Source organism: Mastigoproctus giganteus, chromosome 4, assembly GCF_048544385.1.
Source record: "Mastigoproctus giganteus isolate SK-2022 chromosome 4, ASM4854438v1, whole genome shotgun sequence".
NCBI classification, from domain to species: Eukaryota; Metazoa; Arthropoda; class Arachnida; order Uropygi; family Thelyphonidae; genus Mastigoproctus; species Mastigoproctus giganteus.
In genome coordinates this window covers 57759173-57781148 of record NC_143578.1, presented here as the reverse complement: position 1 = coordinate 57781148, position 21976 = coordinate 57759173, and the positions used below count along the sequence as shown (strand labels likewise).

The window sequence follows — 21976 nt, the reverse complement described above, 5'->3', positions numbered from 1 at the left end:
TTTTATTCCATATCTTATACTTTTATATTTTATTACTATTTACCTGTGTGTTTTAGCACTTTTAATTTATATTCATTTTAATATATTTTATTTACCTTAATAAAGTGCGACTTAAATCAATTTGTCAGTCATGAATAGAAATTATATAATGAAGTGAATGGTTACAACCTGTATTTTTATAGGTGTGAATAATGAGCATGCATAATGTATGGCTCTGTAAGGTGGTAGATCAATTTATTATTATTATTATTATTATTATTATTATTATTATTAGCCATATGGTGCAAGGAAGCCTGAGGCTTATGCTGCACCAGCCAAAACAATTCTGAGTTACCCAGAGAGAGAGAGAGAGAGAGAGAGAGAGAGAGAGAGAGAAGTAGATGGGAATCACCAAGAAAGAGAAGAATGATGATATCCATCTCAGGATGATATCCAGAATGATGATATCCAGTGGGACCAACTGATGATGTTACCAACAGCAAATTCAAAATGGGAAGCATTCAAAGAACTTATCTTGGAAGCTACTAGGCTTTACATACCAACTAAGAAATATTGTTCAAGGTTTAGGCCTAAGTGGATGTCAGATGAACTAATGAGACATATGGCAGAGAAGAAAAATGCATGGGATACATACAAATTAACACGTGACACAGAAGCCTATGATAGATACAAGTTGATCTGTAACCAAGTTACAAAGGAGGTTAGGCAGGCAAATCCAGATTACGAGAAATCTTTGGCAAGGGATGCAAAGAAAAACAGCAAAGAGTTCTTTACTTATGTAAACTCTAGAATGAAGGGGATGAATCAGATTGGTCCACTTGATATCAATGGGTCAGCTGTTGATGATCCTGCTCAGGTAGCTAACAAACTGAATGAATATTTTCCATCGACATTCACACATGAGGAGTTATTCAGCGAGGGGAATGCCAGAGGTGTATTCAACTCTGGCAGTAAGCCAGAGAATCTTGTAATAACTGAGAGTAAAGTGGAGGAGAAATTGTTGAAGATAAATACAAGAAAGGCACCTGGGGTAGATGGGATCTATCCAGTTATATTAAACGAGGCAGCAAAGGAAGTAAGCAAACCCTTAGCCATAATTATGAGAGCTTCCTTGGACTCAGGGGAAGTACCCATGGACTGGAGATGTGCAAATGTGACCCCCCCAATTCATAAAGGAGGATCAAAGGGCGACACAAGTAATTATAGACCTGTTAGTTTAACTTCTGTTCCTGGAAAATTAATGGAGGCACTGGTTAAAGAAGCACTGCAGGAACATCTAGACAAGACTTCAGTAGCTCAAACACAGCATGGTTTTGTTAAGGGGAAGTCTTGCCTGACCAATTTGATTGGATGCTATGATGCAGTCACAAAAGAACTGGATACAGGGAATAACTTTGATATTATATACTTGGATCTTAGAAAGGCTTTTGATACTGTTGCACATGGAAGACTGCTGCGCAAATTGGAGCAGTGTGGCATTGGAGGCAAATTGCTGCTATGGATAAAGGGATGGTTGAGGGGGAGAAGACAGAGAGTGGTAATCAATGGACACTGCTCATCAAGGACTAATGTTATTAATGGAGTCCCTCAGGTTCAGTATTGGGTCCATTATTGTTTTCTGTATTTATAAATGATATTGATGATGGTATATCAAGCTTAATGTCCAAGTTTGCAGACGATACGAAGGTTGGCTGGGTTGTCAAGGACACTACTGACACTATGCTACTGCAACAGGATCTGGAAAGGTTGAGCAAATGGGCTGAGAGGTGGCAAATGAAGTTTAACATTGACAAATGTAAAGTACTACATATGGGAAACAGCAACCCCAGAGCAACGTATCAACTCTGTGGTACTACACTGACAATGGTAGAGAATGAAAGGGACCTGGGGGTGGTTGTGCAGGCAGATATGAAGTTTTCTGAGCAGTGCAGACAGGTGCAAGAGTAGCTCATGGTGCATTGTCGATGATATATAGGAATTTTTCTAGCAGGGATAAGGAGGTGATTATTCCCTTGTATAAGGCAATGGTCAGACAACACCTAGAATACTGTATACAGGTCTGGAGGCCTCATTTCAAGAAGGATGTAGAGATGCTGGAACCAGTACAGAGAAGAGCAACAAGATTAGTGAATGGAACAAAGGGGTGCTCTTACGAAGAAAGGCTTAAGTTTTGCAAATTACAGTGTCTGGAGACTAGGCACCGGCGAGGTGATCTGATAGAGGTGTATAAAGCCTTGAATGGTTTGAGCATGCCCAATGCTGATGGGATTCTTCCTCTTGCTCAGAATAATCACCTGAGAGGGCATAAATTCAAATTGAGAAAGGACAGATGTAGGATAGACGTGAGGAAATTTGCCTTTAGCCAGCGGGTAGTTGGTTGGTGGAATAGACTTCCATCCCTTGTCGTGGAAGTTGATAGCCTAAATAAGGACCCTGTGCCAAGCCCATTCTGACCAGATGTGAACCTACTGGATACTCAGAATTTGCATGTCTTGAAGCCTGTTATATCAAATATTCATCTTTGGTGACACTTCACAATAAAATATTCATGGAAAACATTTTGTTCTGTTAATTTTGTTGAGCAGTGTATGTAATGTCTAAGTTTGCAGATGACACAAGAGCTAGAAAAATTATGTTGATGGGCTGAGAAAAGGCAGTTGAAGTTTAATGTTGACAAATGTAAGGTACTGTATATGGGTAGTAGCATTAGTAGAGGCATATGATGCAAGAAAGCAGGCTTATACAGCATCACCCAAAAACAAAAAACAAAAAAAAAAAAACCTTCCCATTTCACCCATCCAAAAGGTTTGTCCACTTTTTCCTTGAATTTATTTAAGCTTTCAGCTTACACAATGGCAGATGGAAGTTTGTTCCAGCAATCAATGACCTGCTAGCTAAAGGCAAATTTCCACACATCTATTCAACAACTGTCTTTCCTCAATTTCAGTTTATGCCCCTCACGTTTGTAATCTGAGCAAGAGGAAGATTCCCATCATCAGCATTTGAGCCTGCTAAATCCATTCAAAGCCTTATACACCTCAATCAGATCACCTTGCAGATGCCTAGTCTCCAGATGCTGCAATTTGCAGAACTTAAGCCTTTCTTCATAAGAGTACCCCTTTGTTCCCCTCACCAGTCCTGTTGCCCTTTGCTGTACTGGTTCTAGCAACTCTACATCCTTCCTAAAATGAGGCTTACAGACCTGTATGCAGTACTCAAGGTGTAGCCTGACAACTGCCTTATACAAGGGGATAATCACCTCCTTATACCAGCTAGCAAAATTTCTGTATATCATTGACAAGACCCCCATCACCTACTCTGGCAGCCTGTCTGCACCGTTCAGAAAACTTCATATCTGACTGCACAATTACCCCCAGGTCTCTCATTCTCCACTACCCTGAGTGTAATACCACACTGTTGGTACATTTCTCTGGGGTTACTGCTACCAATATGCAGTACTTTGCATTTGTCAATGTTAAACTTCAGTTGCCACTTCTCTGCCCATCTGTTCAACTTTCCTAGATCCTGCTGCAGTAGGATACTGTCATTAACAACCGTGCCAACCTTTGTATCATCTGCAAACTTCAACATTAAGCTTGATATACCTTCACCAATATCATTGATAAATGCACAAAACAACAATGGCCCAACACCAAACCCTCAGGGTTTGGTGTTGGGCCCATTGTTGTTTTGAGCCAAACCCTCAGGGACACCACCACTAATAACATTAGTCCATTGATAGAGCAGTGTCCATTGATTATCACTCTTTGTCTTCTCCCACTCAACCATCCTTTTATCCATTGTACAACTTGGCCGTAATGCCGTGATACTCCAATTTGTACAGTAATCTTCCATGTGCAACAGTATCAAAAGCTTTCCTGAAATCCAAGTATATCATATCAAAATTATTTTTTGTATCCAGTTCCTTTGCGACCATGTCATAGTATCCAATCAAATTGGTCAGACAAGACTTCCCCTTAACAAACCCATGCTGTCTGAATTATTACTGCAGCATTGTCTAGATGATCCTGCAATGCTTCCTTAACCGGCGACTCCATTATTTTCCCAGGAATAGAAGTTAAACCAACAGGTTTATAATTACTCCTGTCACCCTTCGATCCCCCATTGTGAATTGTAGATACATTTGCACATCTCCAGTCTGTGGGACCTCCCCTGAGTCCAGTGATACTCATAATTATGGCTAAAGGTTTGCTTACTTCCTTTGCGGTCTCCTTTAATATAACTGGATAGATCCCATCCACTTCAAGAATTTCTTCTCCACTTTGCTCTAAGTCATTACAAAATCAATTAACTCCCTATTAGAGTTTAATAAACTTCTGGCCTTCCTTTCCCTGAATAACTCCTCATGTGTGAATGTAGATGCAAAATAATCATTCAGTTTGGCAGCTATCTCATCAGGATCATCTACAGTCAAACCATCGATATCAAGCAGACCAAACTGATTCATCCCCTTCCTTCTAAAGTTTATATAAGTAAAGAAGTCTTTGCTGTTTTTCTTTGCATCCTTTGCCAAAGATTTCTCGTATCTGCCTTTGCTTGTCTAAACTCCCCTGTGACTTGATTACAGACTAGCTTATATCTACCATATGCTTCTGTGACACCTGATAATTTATATGCATCCCATGCATTTTTCTTCTCTGCCACAAGTCTCAGTTCATCTGACATCCATTTGGGCCTAAACCTAGAACAGTATTTCTTAGTTGGCATGAAAAGCCTAGTAGCTTCCAAGATTAATTCCTTGAATGCTTCCCATTTAGAATTTGCTGTTGGTAATATCATCAGTTGGTCCCACTGTAGAGAATTTAAAAAATCTCTGAGACCACTGAATAAAACAAAAACCCTTCCTTTTACCCTTGATGGTAGTTAAATCTTTGAAATAAATGCCACATCAGTACACTGTGATCACTGCTACCTAGTGGTTCCTTGATCTGTAAATTCTTAATGCACGAATAATCACTGCTGATAATCAGATCAAGAGTATTACTCCCTCTGGTTACCTCTCGAACATGCTGCTGTAGAAAACAATCATCCAATAAATCCACATAAACCTTCCTAGTGTGCAAGTGACCAACCCATATGCAAAGTACTGCATATGGGTAGCAGTAACCCCAGAGAAATGTACCAACTGGGTGGTGTTACACTCAAGGTTAGTGGAGAATGAAAGAGACCTAGGGGTAATTGTGCAGTCAGATATGAAGTTTTCTGAGCAGTGCAGTCAGATATGAAGTGTTCTGAGCAGTGCAGTCAGATATGAAGTTTTCTGTGCAGTGCAGTCAGATATGAAGTTTTCTGAGTAGGTCATGGGGTCTTGTGAATAATATACAGGAATTTTGCACACAGGGAAAAGGAGGTGATTATCCCCATGTATAAGGCAATGGTCAGGCCACGCCTTGAGTACTGCATACAGATCTGGAAGCCTGATTTTAGGAAGTATGTAGATTTGCTAAAACTAGTATAGAGAAGTACAGCAAGACTGGTGAAGGGAACAAAGGGGTGGTCTTACCAAGAGAGGCTTAAGTTTTACAAATTGCAGTGTCTGGAGGCTAGACACCTGAAAGTGATCTGATTGGGGTGTATAAGGCCTTCAATGGATTGAGGAGGCTGAATGCCGATCGGATTCTTCCTCTTGCTCAGATTACAAACCTGAGGGGGCATAAACTGAAATTGAGTAAAGACAGTTGTCAAATAGATGTGCAGAAATTTTTTCTTTAGCTAGCTGGCAGTTGATTGCTGGAACAAACTTCCATCTGTCATTATGGAAGTTGATAACTTAATAAATTTAAAGAAGTTTGTTTGTTTGTTTGTTATTTGGTTTTTAGGAGCATTAGCAACTAAGGCCATATTGCTCCGGGGATATGCGGTGGTCATTCCCTGACCTTTCCGCACCCTCTGTATTTGGTGGGCACGGGCTCGAACCCCAGTCTAATCAAGAAGTGTAAAGAAGAAGTGGACAAACTTTTGGAGCATATGAATGGGTGAAATGGGAAGGGTTTTTTTTTTTTTTTTTTGGCTGATGTATAAGCTTGCTTTGTTACAACATAAGCCTCTAGTAATGCTAACCCACAAGTTCCAGTCAATATCTGGATATCTGGGAAGTTAAAATCCCCTATTATAAGGCATTCTGGCCCATTCTATTTCTCTGTGTAGTTTTTTCATTGTACTCATCAGAGTCATTAGGCCTATAACAAATATCTACCCTCATTTTTGCTTTCCCAGTGCTTATGTCACACCAAACTGACTCAACATTGCACTGTCAATCTTTGTCAACTGGATGCACTTCCTTTGATTTATGTGTTTCTTAACTAGCAGCATAACCCCTCCTCCCTTCTTATCCTTTCTGTACACATTGTACTCCCCAAAATCCAATTCTGCATTCCTTATATCTGTGTGATACCATGTCTCTGATATTCCAATAATATCCGCCTTTGATGTCTTGGCCAGCACTTCAAATTCATAAAATTTATTTACTATACTCCAATCATTGGTGTACATGCAAGTATACATGTGCTTGTTCTTACTCTTAGTTACTCTAACACAGCCGATGTATTTACTCATTTCATGACTCCCAGCAACCTGCTTTCCAGGCTACTGCTCATTTGAATAGCAGTGCAAGAATGACTTCTGCCTCTGCCTGCAGCTACTGTTAATCTGTTTGTCTGTGATTCCCTCCAAGCCAGCAGTTTTCCGACCCACCTCGGTAGCATTTGCAAATGTTCTTGCACCCTTTCTATTTAAGTATATCCCATCCCTGTAGAAGCAGTCTCTCCTGTTAACAAGCACAGACCACACCAAGAAAAATCTATCCCATTAGCCTTGCACACTCTCTCCAGGGCCGGATTGATTGACAAGGCTCTCATCATATACTCCCTCCTATTGTGTCTGGGCAGGATTGCAGATTTTCAAATTTAACCTCAATGCACAACATTTTTTCAACATTGACCTGTACTTGTTAAGTAAATCCGCATATCTCCTACACTTAATGTCATTAGTGCCAACGTGTACAACGATATCACCTTTTGTGCCCTTAAAAGATATCTGTTCTACAACATCATCAACTTTTGCCCCTGGTAGACATACCTTGGTCCTATTCCACCTATCCTTTTTGTACAATATGTTTCCCTGACAGTTGAGTCACCAACAATAACTAGCTCCTGTGGGACCAGCATATTTTCCCCTGAAGATTGCCGCTGTTGTTGTGTAGTGCACAAGAGTGGACTCTGGCATTGAGTTGGGCAGCTAAGAGCTTGATGGGCCTCCCATTTTAATTCCTTCGAGGGCATCTACCGGGCTCTTCAAACTCTCATAGATGCCCATCAGAATGCTGAGTTGGCACCTGATTTCTTCACACTCTCTGCACCTAGCACACACACAAAGACATCCTCCATGGTTAGATCATGTCCTGTTGTTCCAGAAAGGTCTGCAAACATTTTACATTTTGCACATTTTGATGAGAAAACATCTGGGTGACATTAGAGTAAAATCGATTGATAACGAAATTTTCTTGTAATGGAAATGATGCAATTGATTGTTAACGATATTTTATTGTAACGGAAATGATGTTAACAAAATTTTTTATATGGAAATGAAGCGATTGATGTCACTTCCTATTTGGTGACTGTTAGATTTTAAATGACACAAATGACGTCACTTCCTAAATGACACTAACTTTGATTCGATAGAGTAAGCAGTGGGTAGTATTATTATGCAAGATTAAAAGCAGAATATTATGCAAGAAAGTTGGTAGTAATATTATGCAAGGATAAATTGCAGGCTTTAATAAAATATGCTTCTCAAGATTTTAATCAATATCAACCTAAGTAGCGTAAGTAAGTAAGTTTCGATCAAACCGTTCAAAAATTTAATCACAAAATCTTATCGCAATTATAAAAATTGCAATAAGATTTCACAATGTTATTGTGCAAGAATAAAAGCAGAATATTATGCTAGAAAGCAGATAGTAATATTATGCTAGAAAGCAGATAGTAATATTATGCAAGAATAAAATGCAAGATTTTGATCAACATCGACCTCCTAAGTAGTATGTATGTAAGTTTTAATTAGACCGTTCAAAAATTTAAACGGTTTTATTCTAGTGCTGCTATAAATGTTTTCACATAAAATTGAAACATCTTTTATGCATACAAGGTACACACGTGGTTTTTTTTTTTTTTTTTTTTTTTTAGGCTGTGATGTGTTGGAGAATTGCCGCCTCCAGTTCTCCCCCAAACCACAGCACTTCTGCTACTTTGTGCATGTTGCTTTGCTGCTCTAGTCTGGGGCATGATTCACATTTAAATGCAATTTAATTAACAATAAAAATTAATAAGATTTATAAATTTAATTGATTAATTATACTAAGCTAACAGATTCCTAATACAGTGCTATGTATTACGCTATCTAGTTTTATGTTATACCTTACGCTATCAAGTTCGAGATATAAGTTATGCTATTCCGTATCGATCTAATAAACTACAACAATGGTGGCAAGTTTCGAATGGTTCCACACAAGATTTTATTGATACTAAGTAATAAACTACAACATCTCTATCTAAATTCAAAATAAACTAAGTAGCATAACAAAGAATATAAAGCTACGTTTAGAAAATAAATGAATATAAAATAAATTTTCTGTTTATACTCCGGCACGACAACCAAGTCAGTAGAGTTTACAATAAATCATCAATACAAATATTTATCATATTTAGTAGTCACGGGCTTGAACCCTGGTCCACTCAAGGAACGCGTGCTATGCACTCTCACTCCTGACCACTGGGCTACGTCATATGTCAATTTAAGAAAAACTTTTCTGTTAGCTGGAACCATAAAATCTTCGCCCGCACGGAGATACTCGCCATAACTTATCACCTGTGTGATACTACACTCAGGGTAGTGGAAAATGAAAAAGACCTGGGGGGGGGGGGTAATTGTGCACTCAGATATGAAATTCTCTGAAAAATGCAGACATGGTTTCAAGATAGCTCATGGCATTTTGTCATTGATATACAGAAAGTTTTCTAGCAGGGATAAAGAGGTGATTATCCCTTTGTACAAAGCTATGGTTGAGCTGCATCTTGAGTACTGTATACAGGTCTGGAAGCCTCAATTTAGGAAGGATGTAGATCTGTTGGGAATGTGGGGTGCAAATAAAACCCTTCATACTTGAGACATGAACTTTTCAAATGCACCTCATAAAACAGCAATTGATCAACACTGTGATACCCCACTCATAACATTAGCCCTTGAAGAGTTAGCTGTTTATAGCGAGTGCTCTTTATGGGCTAATATCTTTACTATTCTCTGCTCCTACTACTTAACCATCTCTTTATCCATAGTAGTTGTTTGTTATTTGGTGTTTAGGAGCATTAGCAACTAAGGCCATATTGCTCTGGGGATATGCGGTGGTCATTCCTTGACCTTTCCGCATCCTCCGTATTTGGTGGTCACGGGCTCAAACCCCGGTCTAATCAAGAAGCATGTGCTACGCAATGCTGCTCCTGCCCACCTGGCTACAGAGGTGCCTCCATAGTAGTAACTTGTTGCAATAATCATCTATGCATATTATATTTTTCTTTTTATTTTTAATTTTAATATTAATTTTTAATTGTTCATGTGTGCTTTTATTTTTCTTATCGGGCAAATAAACTGGCCATTGTTATTAGGTTTTGAATATTTAATCACTGTTTTAATTTTCTGTGTATTGTATTGTATCATATTCATTTTATTCATGTTACACTGCTGGAATTAATAGCTAGTAGTATAAGTAGTTCTTATAAATTTATCTTAAAGAACTATTCATTACTTTAGATATGTATAATTTTAAATTTACATATTGCATGCATATAATTCATTTTCTTTTCATTAAATATAGGAAGAACTTCAAAGAATTACAAATGGCTGTGTGAACAAGAAAGAAGACTAATTTGTGTACATATTAAATGTGTTCTTAAATGCTCTAATTTGAACTGCTCAGTTCCTCTCATATTGCTTATATTAGTATTTTGTATTATAAATTAGTTATGGTAATATTACTTGAATCCTATCAGTATTTAGTAAGCATTATAATAGTATTTTAAAATAGGAAATGCACTGAAAAAGATATTTGTATCTTGTTACCTTACCTTGTAAAGAATAGTTTTGTTGGAAATGATTTTCATTGTCCTCTTTCCTTGCACATCTTTAGACCTAATAATATTTTTTCACAGCCTTTCATAGTCATATGCGCAAAAATAAATGAGTAGCTTTTCTTCACAAAAAACATTCTCCTATCACATTTTCTCTTTTTAAGACTGTATTAGTGCCTTTTGATGATAATTGAAACTGAATTTTTAATCTTACACAAGCCCCAGATAAGCCACCAAATAATTTTGCTCCTGCCCATAGTATTAAGTATGATTGTGCAAAGGGAATGTACAATATCAGTTTCAGTTTTTGTTTTCTATTGTAGTACCAATAAAAATATACTGAAAAATTCAAAGTCGAGGACATCATTTTATTTTTATATTAGAATTTCAAGAGACTTTTAATATGATTGAGACATTTTTTTTTCTGGATTGGTGTCTGGAATAGCATATATATTTTGAATTTTTGCCTTCCTGGAGTATCATTTATAAAAAATTTTATTTGTGATTTATTAAATTGAGTTCGTAGGTTGGGTTTTGGTGTGTTATGTCTGTTGTATTAAATATCTGTAAGTGATAAAGAAAATAGGTATCAGTGATTTTTTTTTTTTTTTTTTTTCCCCTTAACGAATTTTTCCTAATTTGGAAGTTATAAGTACTGGTTGTACTGATTTTAATGCTTCCTTTGAATAGTTTTTTCTTCCTTCTTAGCTAAATTTTTTTCTGATCTATTGTTTTTAAGTTCTTTTGCAGAAAAGAGCTTAAAACAATAGGAGACAGACCTAAACATTGTAGATTTCATGATTTATTTGGACGTACAGTCGATTCCGGTTATTTGGGACACAATGGGACTAGTGCATTTTGGCCCAATTAAGCGGCTGCCCTGATTATCCGAAGTTTCACATAAAAAAAAGTTAAACGTACAATGAACCCCCACTTTACAACTGGTTCACTGTACAATCAAATCATGTTACGATGGAGTCACCATAGTAAAGTACCATTCACTATACAATGTGTAGTAAGCGCCGGTCATTGTGATCACGTTTGTGAATTGAATTTTAATTCTATTAAACAGCGATTCTAATTAGCGAAAACAGTAGGAATATTATCCACATGCTATAAAAGTAAAGATATATTAAGCACAAATTTACCTTTTATTACCTTACCAATTAAAAAATTAAATGATACATGAAAATTGGAAGGATACACGTAATAATCGAAAAAATTAATACATACTGTAATATGTACATACTAACTAGTAGACATTTCTGTTCACTGACATTTGTGGGTGGGGTTAAAATTTAAAACAATAAAAAGATAAGCAATCAATAACAAAGAACACGGCACACACAAATTGCAAGTAACACGATAGGTGCAAGTGAGAACAGAGTAACAAGTTACGAAGCTTTAAAAATACGAATGAAGAGAAGATTCTGAAAATTAATTTTTTTATATGATTGAAGATTCCATGGAAGTGTAAACACTTTCACCATAATAACCCACCGAATTCTAGCTGTCGGTATTATTTAAAATTCAATAAGATCGAGTTTACTATCTGTTTATGGTATCTTGCACAAACAGAAAAGTCCAATAAACAGGTGACTGCTAATTATTTTATGGTTGTGACCTCCAGAAATCCGACCAAACCAAGTGGTACAGTTCAAGACAATCATAGGGTAATCGCCAGTGCTGTGGTCTCCTGCCCCAATTAAATGGCATGTTGTCCCAATTAAGCAAAGTAAACAGTGGCTATTTTCTCGATTGGGTTCTGTTTTTTAAGATTTGCCCCGATTAACCGGTGGCCAAATAACCAGAATTCACTGTATATAACTTGCTGGTTTCTTTGGCAAGTGGTAGCAGTTTAAAATAGTATTTTTGGTGGGGTGGGGTGTGGTACAGAGGAAAAAAAAGATTCTCGCTAAGGTAGCTAGAATACTACTGCTGCAATTAGTAGCGGACCGTGTAATTTTTTTATAATTGGCTTGATCTCATGTGGGTATTTGCATTCGCATACATTACCACAGGACTATAGCCAGCACTTAAGTCTTTACCACTCTTTTTCTTGGAATTTTGTGTTGCAGAGGTGCAAGAATTACAGTGTTTTTTTCTTAATCTTTGTTTGGCCCATTGGTCAAAGATCAGTAAACTGACCATTTTTTTTTTTTTTAAATAAAAGGCTAGTTTTATTTATAACAAATGTGTTTCCTTAGTCAATATCAGTCCAGATGCATGCTAATAATATTCCCTTAATAGTAATTTAAGACTGAGATCATAGTTTGTATCTGGGTAATCTCCAATGGCATGTTAAATTCCCAGGAGGGTTACCACACAAATTGATACATGTATATTTAAACACACACACAAGGTGTGATCAAAAAGAACTGATGAACCTTACTGGCTGTTTGAGTGGATCTTCTTTGAAGTAGTTTCTTTGACACTTTATATGCAAATTCCAACATTTCTGCTACTTGCACAGGCTCATTTTGGAATTTCTAATAGTTCCTGTGTCACATTCTAAATAACTTCCTCAGTGTTAACAAATCTGTGCTTGTCAACTAAAGGTGTCACTCCTCCCCTTTCTACTCCTGTTATGTTTGTCCTTTCTGTAAACATAATTACCATATTCAAATTCTGCATCCCCAGTATGATTTAGAGCAGGGGTGGCTCGCAGGCCGCTCTTTGAACACGTAACTGCGGCTCTTTAACTTTTAGCCCACATGTACAACAAACGACATATTTCTGTGAGCAAATATTTTTGAACATGAACTATGTTAAAAGTTCAAGAAATTGTCTGAACAAATCAAGTCTCTCAGCATGTTTCAAGATGAAAATTATGGCATAATCGCCTGATGTTGAGAGACACGCTCAAGAAGTTCAGCAGAAAAAGTCAGATTAATTCGTACCTAATTGGATGTTTGTTACATTTTTTCAGTATTAATAAATAATATTTCAAATAATATATTTTTTTAATAAAACACCTTCCCACTATTCCATTTCTTAAAAATTCCCCTTTCCCCACAGCTTCAGCTGAGGTGTGGCTTTTCGGATTTTTTTTTTTTTTTTTTTTAATTAAATCAAAAATGCCTCTTCACTCAGAGGTTGCCAACCCCTGATTTAGAGTGACACCATGATTCTTTTATTAAAAAAAAAAAAAAAAAAAAGGTAAACTGCAGCCATTATCAACCCACCGCAGGATGGAAGCCTCCTCAACAATTCATGCTGAGGGAAATGGACCATAAACTGCCACGCTGGTCCAGTGCAGATTAGCAGATCGACCATATTTAGCAGTCAGGGGCTTGAACCCCAGTCTACTCAAAGAGCAGGTGCTACTGCACTCCCCCTCCTCACCACTCGGTTATGGAGGCCTTGATTCTTTTATACCTGTAATATTAGCCTTTGATGACAACTAATACATCAAACTGCTCTTAGCATTAGTATACATGCACATATTTTTGCTCTTAGTAACCTAAGAGAGAGAGAGAGAGACCACATATTTGCTTGTTCCATGAGGACCTCTAATAGGCCTTATAATGCTCTTTCCCCTGTTTTTCAGACTACTATACATCAAAATGGAAGTAATATAAGAATCAATTCCACCTCTCTTTATGGCTGTCATTAAATTATTAGTCTGTATCCCTGAAAACTAACAGTTTCCATTAAAATTATTTATTTATTTATTTTTTTTTTGTATATTAGCTGCCAATGCAGTCTTGTTGTGGCAGCTAATTTTTTTGAATGCATGCTTTCTTTATAGTATCTTCCTGTACAAGAAATTTCATAGGGATTTTGCTGATGAAAGAGTAAGATCACTGACTTCTCTATTTACCAACAGGTGCACAGCACAGCCATGGGTTTTCCAGTTAGTTTAGTCACGGCAAACATCGCAACTACAGTAGAACCTGGATAAGAAATTCCTGCATAAGTTTTCCCCTGTACTAGGTTTGGTTTCTTAAGTCCCAATTTCAACTCTGTATATTGTAATATATAATTTTCCCTCGTAAGAAGTTTCCCTGCATAAAAAGTTTGTGATAAAGAATACGGTGTGTATTATTATAATCACGTTTTCCCACTTAGTACATTTTTTAAATATAGAAATTCTTTATTTTTATATTAAAAATATTAAACAATATAAACATTTTGGTAATCAAACAAGTTAGTGCCAAGCATCATTTTAGTTCGTAGTAAATCACCGAAGTAGGTGAAATGGCATTGTTTTTGATATATCTCATATTGTGAATGCCTTCACGAGTTACCCTGATATTGCACTACTTCCAATAAGCAACGCTTTGCCAATGGAAGGAGAGTTCATATTCACCATTAGAAAGACACAATATGACCCCAGCAAGCCTATGTGTCGTTAAACTCAACAACAACAACAGCCAATGGAGAAGACTAATGTTACTTATTCTTGGCAGATACCCTCCCCCCCACCGGGTGGTGGTGGTATTTACTGAGAATCCACTGATGAAGTGTTGCCTATTCGAGAATCTAGTGTCAAAGCATTGCTTATTCTTGGTAGTTCAATATCAGGGCAACTTATTGTGAAGACATTCACAACATGGGCACTGTCAGCATGGTGCAAGGTAGCGGCAACTGCACCACCTTTGGATTTCGAAGTAATACACAATTTTTAATATTTTCATTAATTTATTGAAACATTCAAACAATACAAATTCTTTTGTTCAAAATACAAGTACTTTCTCTCCCCCCCCCATCATGAAACGTAGGCTCAGCAGTACTTGTAAATCAGCCAAACGTGACTTAATTAAAATATTGCATGCATTCGAAAATTTGGTTAACAAAAAATTTATTCCTTGCAAAATAATCCTGCCAGTGCCTATGACTCACAATATGAGATATCACAAAAACGATGCCTTGTTCGATTAGGGAATTTTCCGTAGTCCGAGGCTTTCAACGCCAAAACCTTTTTATTATAAACATTTTGATATAATGGAAGTGACATTGTATTTTTTTTGATTGATATCCATAATTGGATAGTGTTGACCATGTGAAGCACAGTGAAGTATTTTCTGTTAAGTTCTCAATTTTCTGAACAGTTCTGAATTACTTAGTGGATTGTTGTTGTGTTTTATTTTAACTTTTTAATGTATTTTGAAACTTGAAAGGTGCTCACTTCCAACTTGGTAATTATTATATCAATTTATTTCTCTGTTGAGGAGACTCCCCCCCCCCCCAGGACAGCCATTGGCTAGAAGGGTGGGAGTTACATTCTAAGGTGCGAGTATATGGTAACGAGTTCATTCTTCTACACCGTTTCTTTTCCTCTTCCACTCCTACTGTTACTTTTCCTCTACCTTTTTGCTTTTCTAAGTCTAATAGGGTTAGAGTTATTATCCCACACATATACAAATAGCCCTGAAACGGTGCCGTCTGGGTGGTGGTATCTATCTGAGAATAAGTAACATTAGTCTTCTCCTTAGGTGAAGCGTTACTTATTCGAAGTAGTGCAATATCATGGCAACTCGTTGTGAAGGTATTCACAATATGAGATATAACTTAAAACGATGCCTTTTAATAATATTCTGATTTATTCAGCTATGTATTTCTGATGCGCTTGCACTATATTTATACATAGTCTATACTATACTTAATTTCTTGTTCTTATTCTAAAAAAAAATTACTACTAAAGTCACAATATCAGGCCCCCCCCCCTGATATTGTGACTTTAGTAGTAATTTTTTTTTTTTTTTTTTTTTTTAAGAGTTCTTTTAGAGTTCTAGGGAATTAGAGTTCTTTTCATATCCTTTTAATTTTCAATTTTTCCTGATAGCAAAGAATGAGTACCAGCACCTATTTTTTACAAAAAAAGCACTGCTTGAATCTATAGTGAAGACAAGGATATTTAGGTTCCTTGTACTAGATATGTTGAAATAATTAGTGGTTATCCAGGCTGTTCAAGAAACTAAACTCCATTTGCTCTACTGTTTAGCAATGAATTCCAATTGAAAAGGGATAAGTTGGACTATAATGAGGCATTCACCCATGGTGCCCATCTAATTACCTAAAGATATTTTTATCTTATTCCCCACAATCATTAGGCTTTTATAGCATATCCCCCCTCACCCCCAACTATCAACTTTACATTATCACCAGACAACTCATAACATATGAGTCAATATCCACCTGGTATCAATCTGACTGCTTTAAATCCACTTCTGGGTGCATCTCTCTCTTCCTGCCCCTACAGCCTTCTCTGTTTCTCCTGAACACATTATAATCACCACCACAGTGAAATTATTTACTAATCCTGATGTTGCCATGTTGCAGTTCACTCTACAGTATCAGCTTTAGAAGACTTACCCAGTAACGAAAATTGGTTCATTTTGTTAACTACACTCCTGGCATTATATATAAACAGGTTAATTTTTTACTTCCCGCATACAACCATTATATTGCTCAAGTTTTATTGGCTGATCTCTCTATATCTGCCAATGTATGAATTATATTGTGGTCACTCACAGGTGCTCTCAAGGAGGGCACAATTAGAACTTTGCATGCTAATAATTAATTTTTCAATGGAAAATTAATTAGTAGAATTGGAGAACAGAATTAATTTCTTTTCCCCCTTTTTACTTATAACACTAAAGTTTTCTTCCTTTAGGGTTCATCAGTAGTTTGGGGGAAGATTAATTTTTCCTAAATGCTGAAGCTCTGCCCCATGTATACACAAAACATTTAATTTGCAGCTAAGTGTCATTCTCTTTAAGGAATGCCATTTAGCTGTAAGATAAATGTTTAATCTTGACAATAAGCTGATTTGCAGTATTACTTGCTCATTGGCATTTTGTAAAAAAAATTGTGAAAATAAATAGTTATGATTGTAGAAATATTAAACTTAATTATTGTGTATTATGATTAATCTATTCATCTGTGATTGATTTCTGATTTTAGATGGCCTACAACATGTATGCAGAGTGTTCCCCCATCCCTGTTTTCAATGTTAATATAATTGTCCTTTTTAAACATTCTTCATAAGGAGTGGTTTTGGCCTTATTTATTTACAAAAGATGCTTTGAACTATTGCTTTGACCTTTTGGGTACAAGATTATGAGTGCTAGAAAGCAGAATTTTGTGCTCGTGAAAACGGATAAGTTTTTTGGAAATTTTTATCATCTTTTTGATTAATTAACCCCTTCCCGGAACATTTTTTTTCGGAAAATGTGCCGTAACAGATCGACTTTTTTTATTTTACAGATTAAAAGTATGCATCATGCAAATACTCATTGTATAGTTCATGTTTTTTATTAATTTTTTGTAGAAAATACATGGGAGTAATTAACCCATTTGGGCTATCCCGTGTTATCTTGTGTACGCCAAAAAGTGTTCAAATTGTACAGATTTTTTAAATAAATTAGTGCTTGAACTAAAAGAAAGGCACAGAAAAAGTCTTCATTACTCATTATATAAATAAATTTAAAAAATCAAGTGGAAAGCACAAGCAGTAATTGCGAACTAACTACATTCTGACACACAACTGCCACAAATGGACAGGCGAGGTAAGCGTCGCTTATGGGCAGCAGTTCAAGAGGGCGCCGAAATATTTTTTAATATTGTTTATGTGAATTATTTTCGTGGGTTCAGTATTCTGCATTTAAGGCGGCAAATTATATTTTGCTTATTGGCGGCACAGGAACGCGCGGTACTGTTCTGACAGTGCTGTACAATATAAGTAAAACGAAAGCCAGTCGTTTGCTGCCAGGCATAAGAAAAGCCTGAGAAAACTCGGGATTTACCTGCCTAATGCAAAATTAGCCAGATAAATGCCAGAGAAAATACGTTTGTCCTAAATTTGGAGGTATTATTGTTTGCTTTGGGTCTTATTGTATCCCGAGATATTTCGTGTTGTTCCAAATAACTTTTAAAACTAAAAACGAGATATCTCGGGATAATCCATGAACCGGTTAAATTGTGTTTTACAAATAGTTTAAATAGTGTTAGTTACGGTAATTTTTAGTAATTTTTAAATTTAGCTAGTGATTTTGTAAGTTACAACTTACTATTTATACTGCTATTGTATCAGTGTTTTGGCATGAATATCATACATAGCATGTGACAAGTAGTGCAGAGGAATAGTAGTTTTAATTGTGATAAATAAGTAGCTCGAAGGTTCTAATCACTTGTTGGGCATATATCTTTTTTGTGTTTAGTTAAGGAATTTTTACTTTTTAGCAAGGATATAACTAATTTAACATTGATATTTTTAATGGTATAGTGTAATGTATACTTTGAACTTGATAGCATAAGGTATAATATAAAACTAGATAGCATAACACATCATTACATTTAGGAATCTATTACTTTAGAGTAGTATTGTCAATTAATCGATTAAATTTATTCTTATTAATTTTCATTGTTAATCAATTAAATTGTATTAAATGGAAATCATGACCCAGACTAGAGCAGAGCAGTGGCGCCTCCGTGGGCAGGAGCAGCAGTGCATAGCACACACTTCTTGATTAGAACAGGGTTCAAGCCCGTAACCACCAAATACGGAGGATGCGGAAAAGGCAGGGAATGACCACCGCATATCCCAGAGCAATGTGGCCTTAGTTGCTAATGCTCCAAAAAAACCAAATAACAACTAGAGCAGCAAAGCAACAGACACAAAGTAGCAAGAGTGCTGTGGCTGAGGAGAGAACCAAAGGGGGGGTGACTCTTCAACGCATCCCAGCCTAAAGAAATGTGTAACTTGTGAAATATTTACAGACTTTCAGGAACAGGACATGATCCAGCCAAGGAGGATGTCTTTGTGTGTGCAGAAATTGTGTTAACTGAGTGTTCTGATGGGCATTTGAGAGTTTGAAGAGTAGGGTAGATACCCTCGAAGGAATTAAAAGGGGGACCCATCAAGCTCTCAATGCTAGAGTTTACATTTGCGCATCAGAACACAATGGCATCTTCAAGGCAGAATGTTCTGGTCCCACAGGAGCTAGTTATTGTTGGTGACTATTATCAGGGAAATGGGAAATATGTTGTGCAAGAAGGATAGGTGGAATAGGACTAGAGGCAAAAGTAGATGACTTTGTAGAGCAAATATCTTTTAAGGGCACAAAAGGTGATATTGTTGTACACACTGGCATAAATGATATTAAGTGTAAGAAATCTGAGTACTTATTTAGCAAATACAGAGAAACGGGAAAAAGTTGCAAGTTAGGATTGAATTTGAAAGTGTCTGCAATGCTGCCCAGACATGACAGGAGGGAGTATATGTTGAGAGCCTTGTTAATCAATTTGGCCCTGGAGAGAATGGGCAAGGTTCTAAGTCAGGGGTGGCGAACCTTCGTAAGGGTGCATGCCAAAATTGCCTAAATCTTAAAAAAAAACTATACTTGCGTGCCCCTTGGAATTTTTCACTTTCCCCGTGGAAGGCAATATTCAAAACATTTAATCACGCAATTTTGACAGTACATCTCACCACTCCGACTTGAAACAAATCACTGCATGAATACAGCTATTAACCGAATGGTGTGACGTTACTACAAGGGTAATTCAAAAAAATAAATTACACTTGACCACTGTAGCCCAAGAGACATTTATTGAGGTATGTAACATTATGCAATAGAAAGCACATACATACCTTGCACTACTTTTCCACATAGTCACCGAGTTGGTGTAAACACTTCTCAGAATGTGTGACTAAATGTTTGATTCCCTGATGATTGAAATCGACTCCTCGGTCATTCAGCCACTGTCGAACTGCTGTTTGCATTTGCTCATCGTTTGCAAATCGTTGTCCCCCTAGATGTTCTTTCAGCTTGCTGAAGATGTGATAGTCACAAGGTGAAAGATCGGGACTGTATGGCGGATGTTGCCATGCCTCCCATCCAAAACTTTGGAGCCAGTGTCGTGTTGTGCATGCATTGTGTGGCGTGGTGTTGTCCTGAATGAGAACAACACCTTTGCTTAACTTTCCAGGCCTCTTGTTTTTCATGGCTGTTCGCAAAGACTAATGTTTGGCAGTATGAGGCAGCATTATTGTTGTGCCTTTTGCCATAAATTCCATTTGAACTTCACAGTGGCCCTGACCTTTCCTGCTGATAGTGCAACTTTGAATTTTTTCTGCACAGGCAATGTGTGTCTCCATTCCATAGATACTCTCTTCGTTTCTGGGATGAAATGGTGCACCTACGTTTCATCGCCAGTGATAATGCAGCATAAGAAGTTATGGCCTTCCACAGAATGGCGATGAAGGAAGACTAGAGAAGACAAAAATGTTGACTTTTGTGTTCATCTGTCAGTGAACGAGGAACCCATCATCCACACAATTTGAGATCGGCATCCATCAATTCTGTGTGACCACTTTCAAACTGCTGGCACCACTTCACTATGGCTGGACGTGACATTGCATTTTACACCGCCATTATTTCACAATGAATCTCGGAACAATTCAGATATTTTGCCCATAAAATCATACTGTTCTGTGTACCTCGAACTTGGAGTAACATTCTAGCTGATGTGCCATTATGAACACTTGCTCCTACACAACTGTTACCGCTACGTCAACAAAACTCACCTACCAGGGGGTGCACGATATGAACTCCATTCCACACAGATGCCACATTTGTTGCATAATTATACCAAGAAATGGTAGCAGGTGTAACTTATTTTCTGAATGTCCCTTGTACGTGTCTAGCAGAGAGAACGGGAGTGCACAGGTCACACAACTCAAGGTGCATTCCTGGAGTGATGTTTTAAAATTTTTTGGGACACTGAATTCCACATGCCCAAAATATTTGTATGCATGCCACTTTCGGCACACGTGCCATAGGTTTGCCACCCCTGTTCTAAGTGCAGCAAGAGTGTCTTCCTTGCACTATATGGCCAATACTATTAATTTCCTAATTTACTGTTGGGCACCAAATGAATAATGTTCATTTTGTGGTGCTCAAATCAGGGGGTTCAAAGATGGGTATTATGTTGATGTTTAATTAAAGAATATACTTTACACCAGTGGTCTCAAACTCAAATTGCATGTGGGCTGAATGCACTGACTGCAGCTGATGGGCCGTATTGTTAGTTTCCATCTATACAGCAATATGAACTGCGCAGCTGTGCATCCAGCTAACCAACTAGTGACTGACTCAAAGAAAATATATATCAGAAGTACCAACTCAATAGAAAAAATCGGAAAAATTTGTAACCTGTTGACAATGTTTTATGTAATTAATTTTTATATTCTGTACTGTGCTATTTATATAGTTAATGTGTAACTATGTTTTAAATTTGTAAATAATTTTTTTACAAAATAATTTACAAATTAAAATGATGTAATAATTCTTTTTACATTATTTCTATTTCTTTTATAATAAAACTTATAAAATTTCAAAATGTTTAACGTAACACGTTCTGTAATTTGGCACCATAACAAGCCATTTTTTTTTATGAAAGCTGAAAGCATCAGATATAAAACTGAGCGCAGCATACTGCTAAAAGAACATAAACATAAATGGCACTATACTGGTTAAGAGTTAAAACTACCATTCATTTAAGTATACTGATAATGTGTGTTTGCCTGAAATAATACCATAAACAAACTGATAACAGGTGATTTATTTACAAAGGGCATATGTTGCTTTATATATATTTTAGACTTATTTAACATAGTTCATTGGTGATAATTACATTTGTACAGAGTTATCACTGTCATCTAAACTCCACAATAAATTATCATTTTCAAATGTGGGGAAGAAGTACCTAAGGGAAATAAAAAAAAATCAAATTTTATTTATATAGCAAATTTATATACTAATAAAATTCTGGTACTTAAGCTTACAATTAGGATAAATTTTGTTATTTTTTTTTCAAATTGTTGAACT

At 36.7% G+C, this 21976-nt stretch overlaps 2 protein-coding genes across 3 annotated transcripts in view; one reads left to right on the top strand and one right to left on the bottom strand.

Moving 5' to 3' along the window:
- LOC150086752 (B-cell receptor-associated protein 31-like) overlaps positions 1-10444 on the top strand; it is a 112697-nt gene extending 102253 nt beyond the window's left edge. Inside the window, exon 8 of the mRNA XM_090371561.1 lies at positions 9890-10444. Coding sequence (XP_090227687.1) covers positions 9890-9940 — 51 coding nt within the window. The 3' untranslated portion in view covers positions 9941-10444. The remainder of the gene's footprint in view (positions 1-9889) is intronic.
- Positions 10445-21749: 11305 nt separating this feature from the next.
- LOC150086751 (zinc finger protein 277) overlaps positions 21750-21976 on the bottom strand; it is a 118894-nt gene continuing 118667 nt past the window's right edge. For both annotated transcript variants that reach the window (XM_090371560.1, XM_090371558.1), the window contains exon 13: positions 21750-21854. In XM_090371560.1, the coding sequence (XP_090227686.1) occupies positions 21779-21854 (76 nt within the window). In that variant the 3' untranslated portion in view covers positions 21750-21778. The remainder of the gene's footprint in view (positions 21855-21976) is intronic.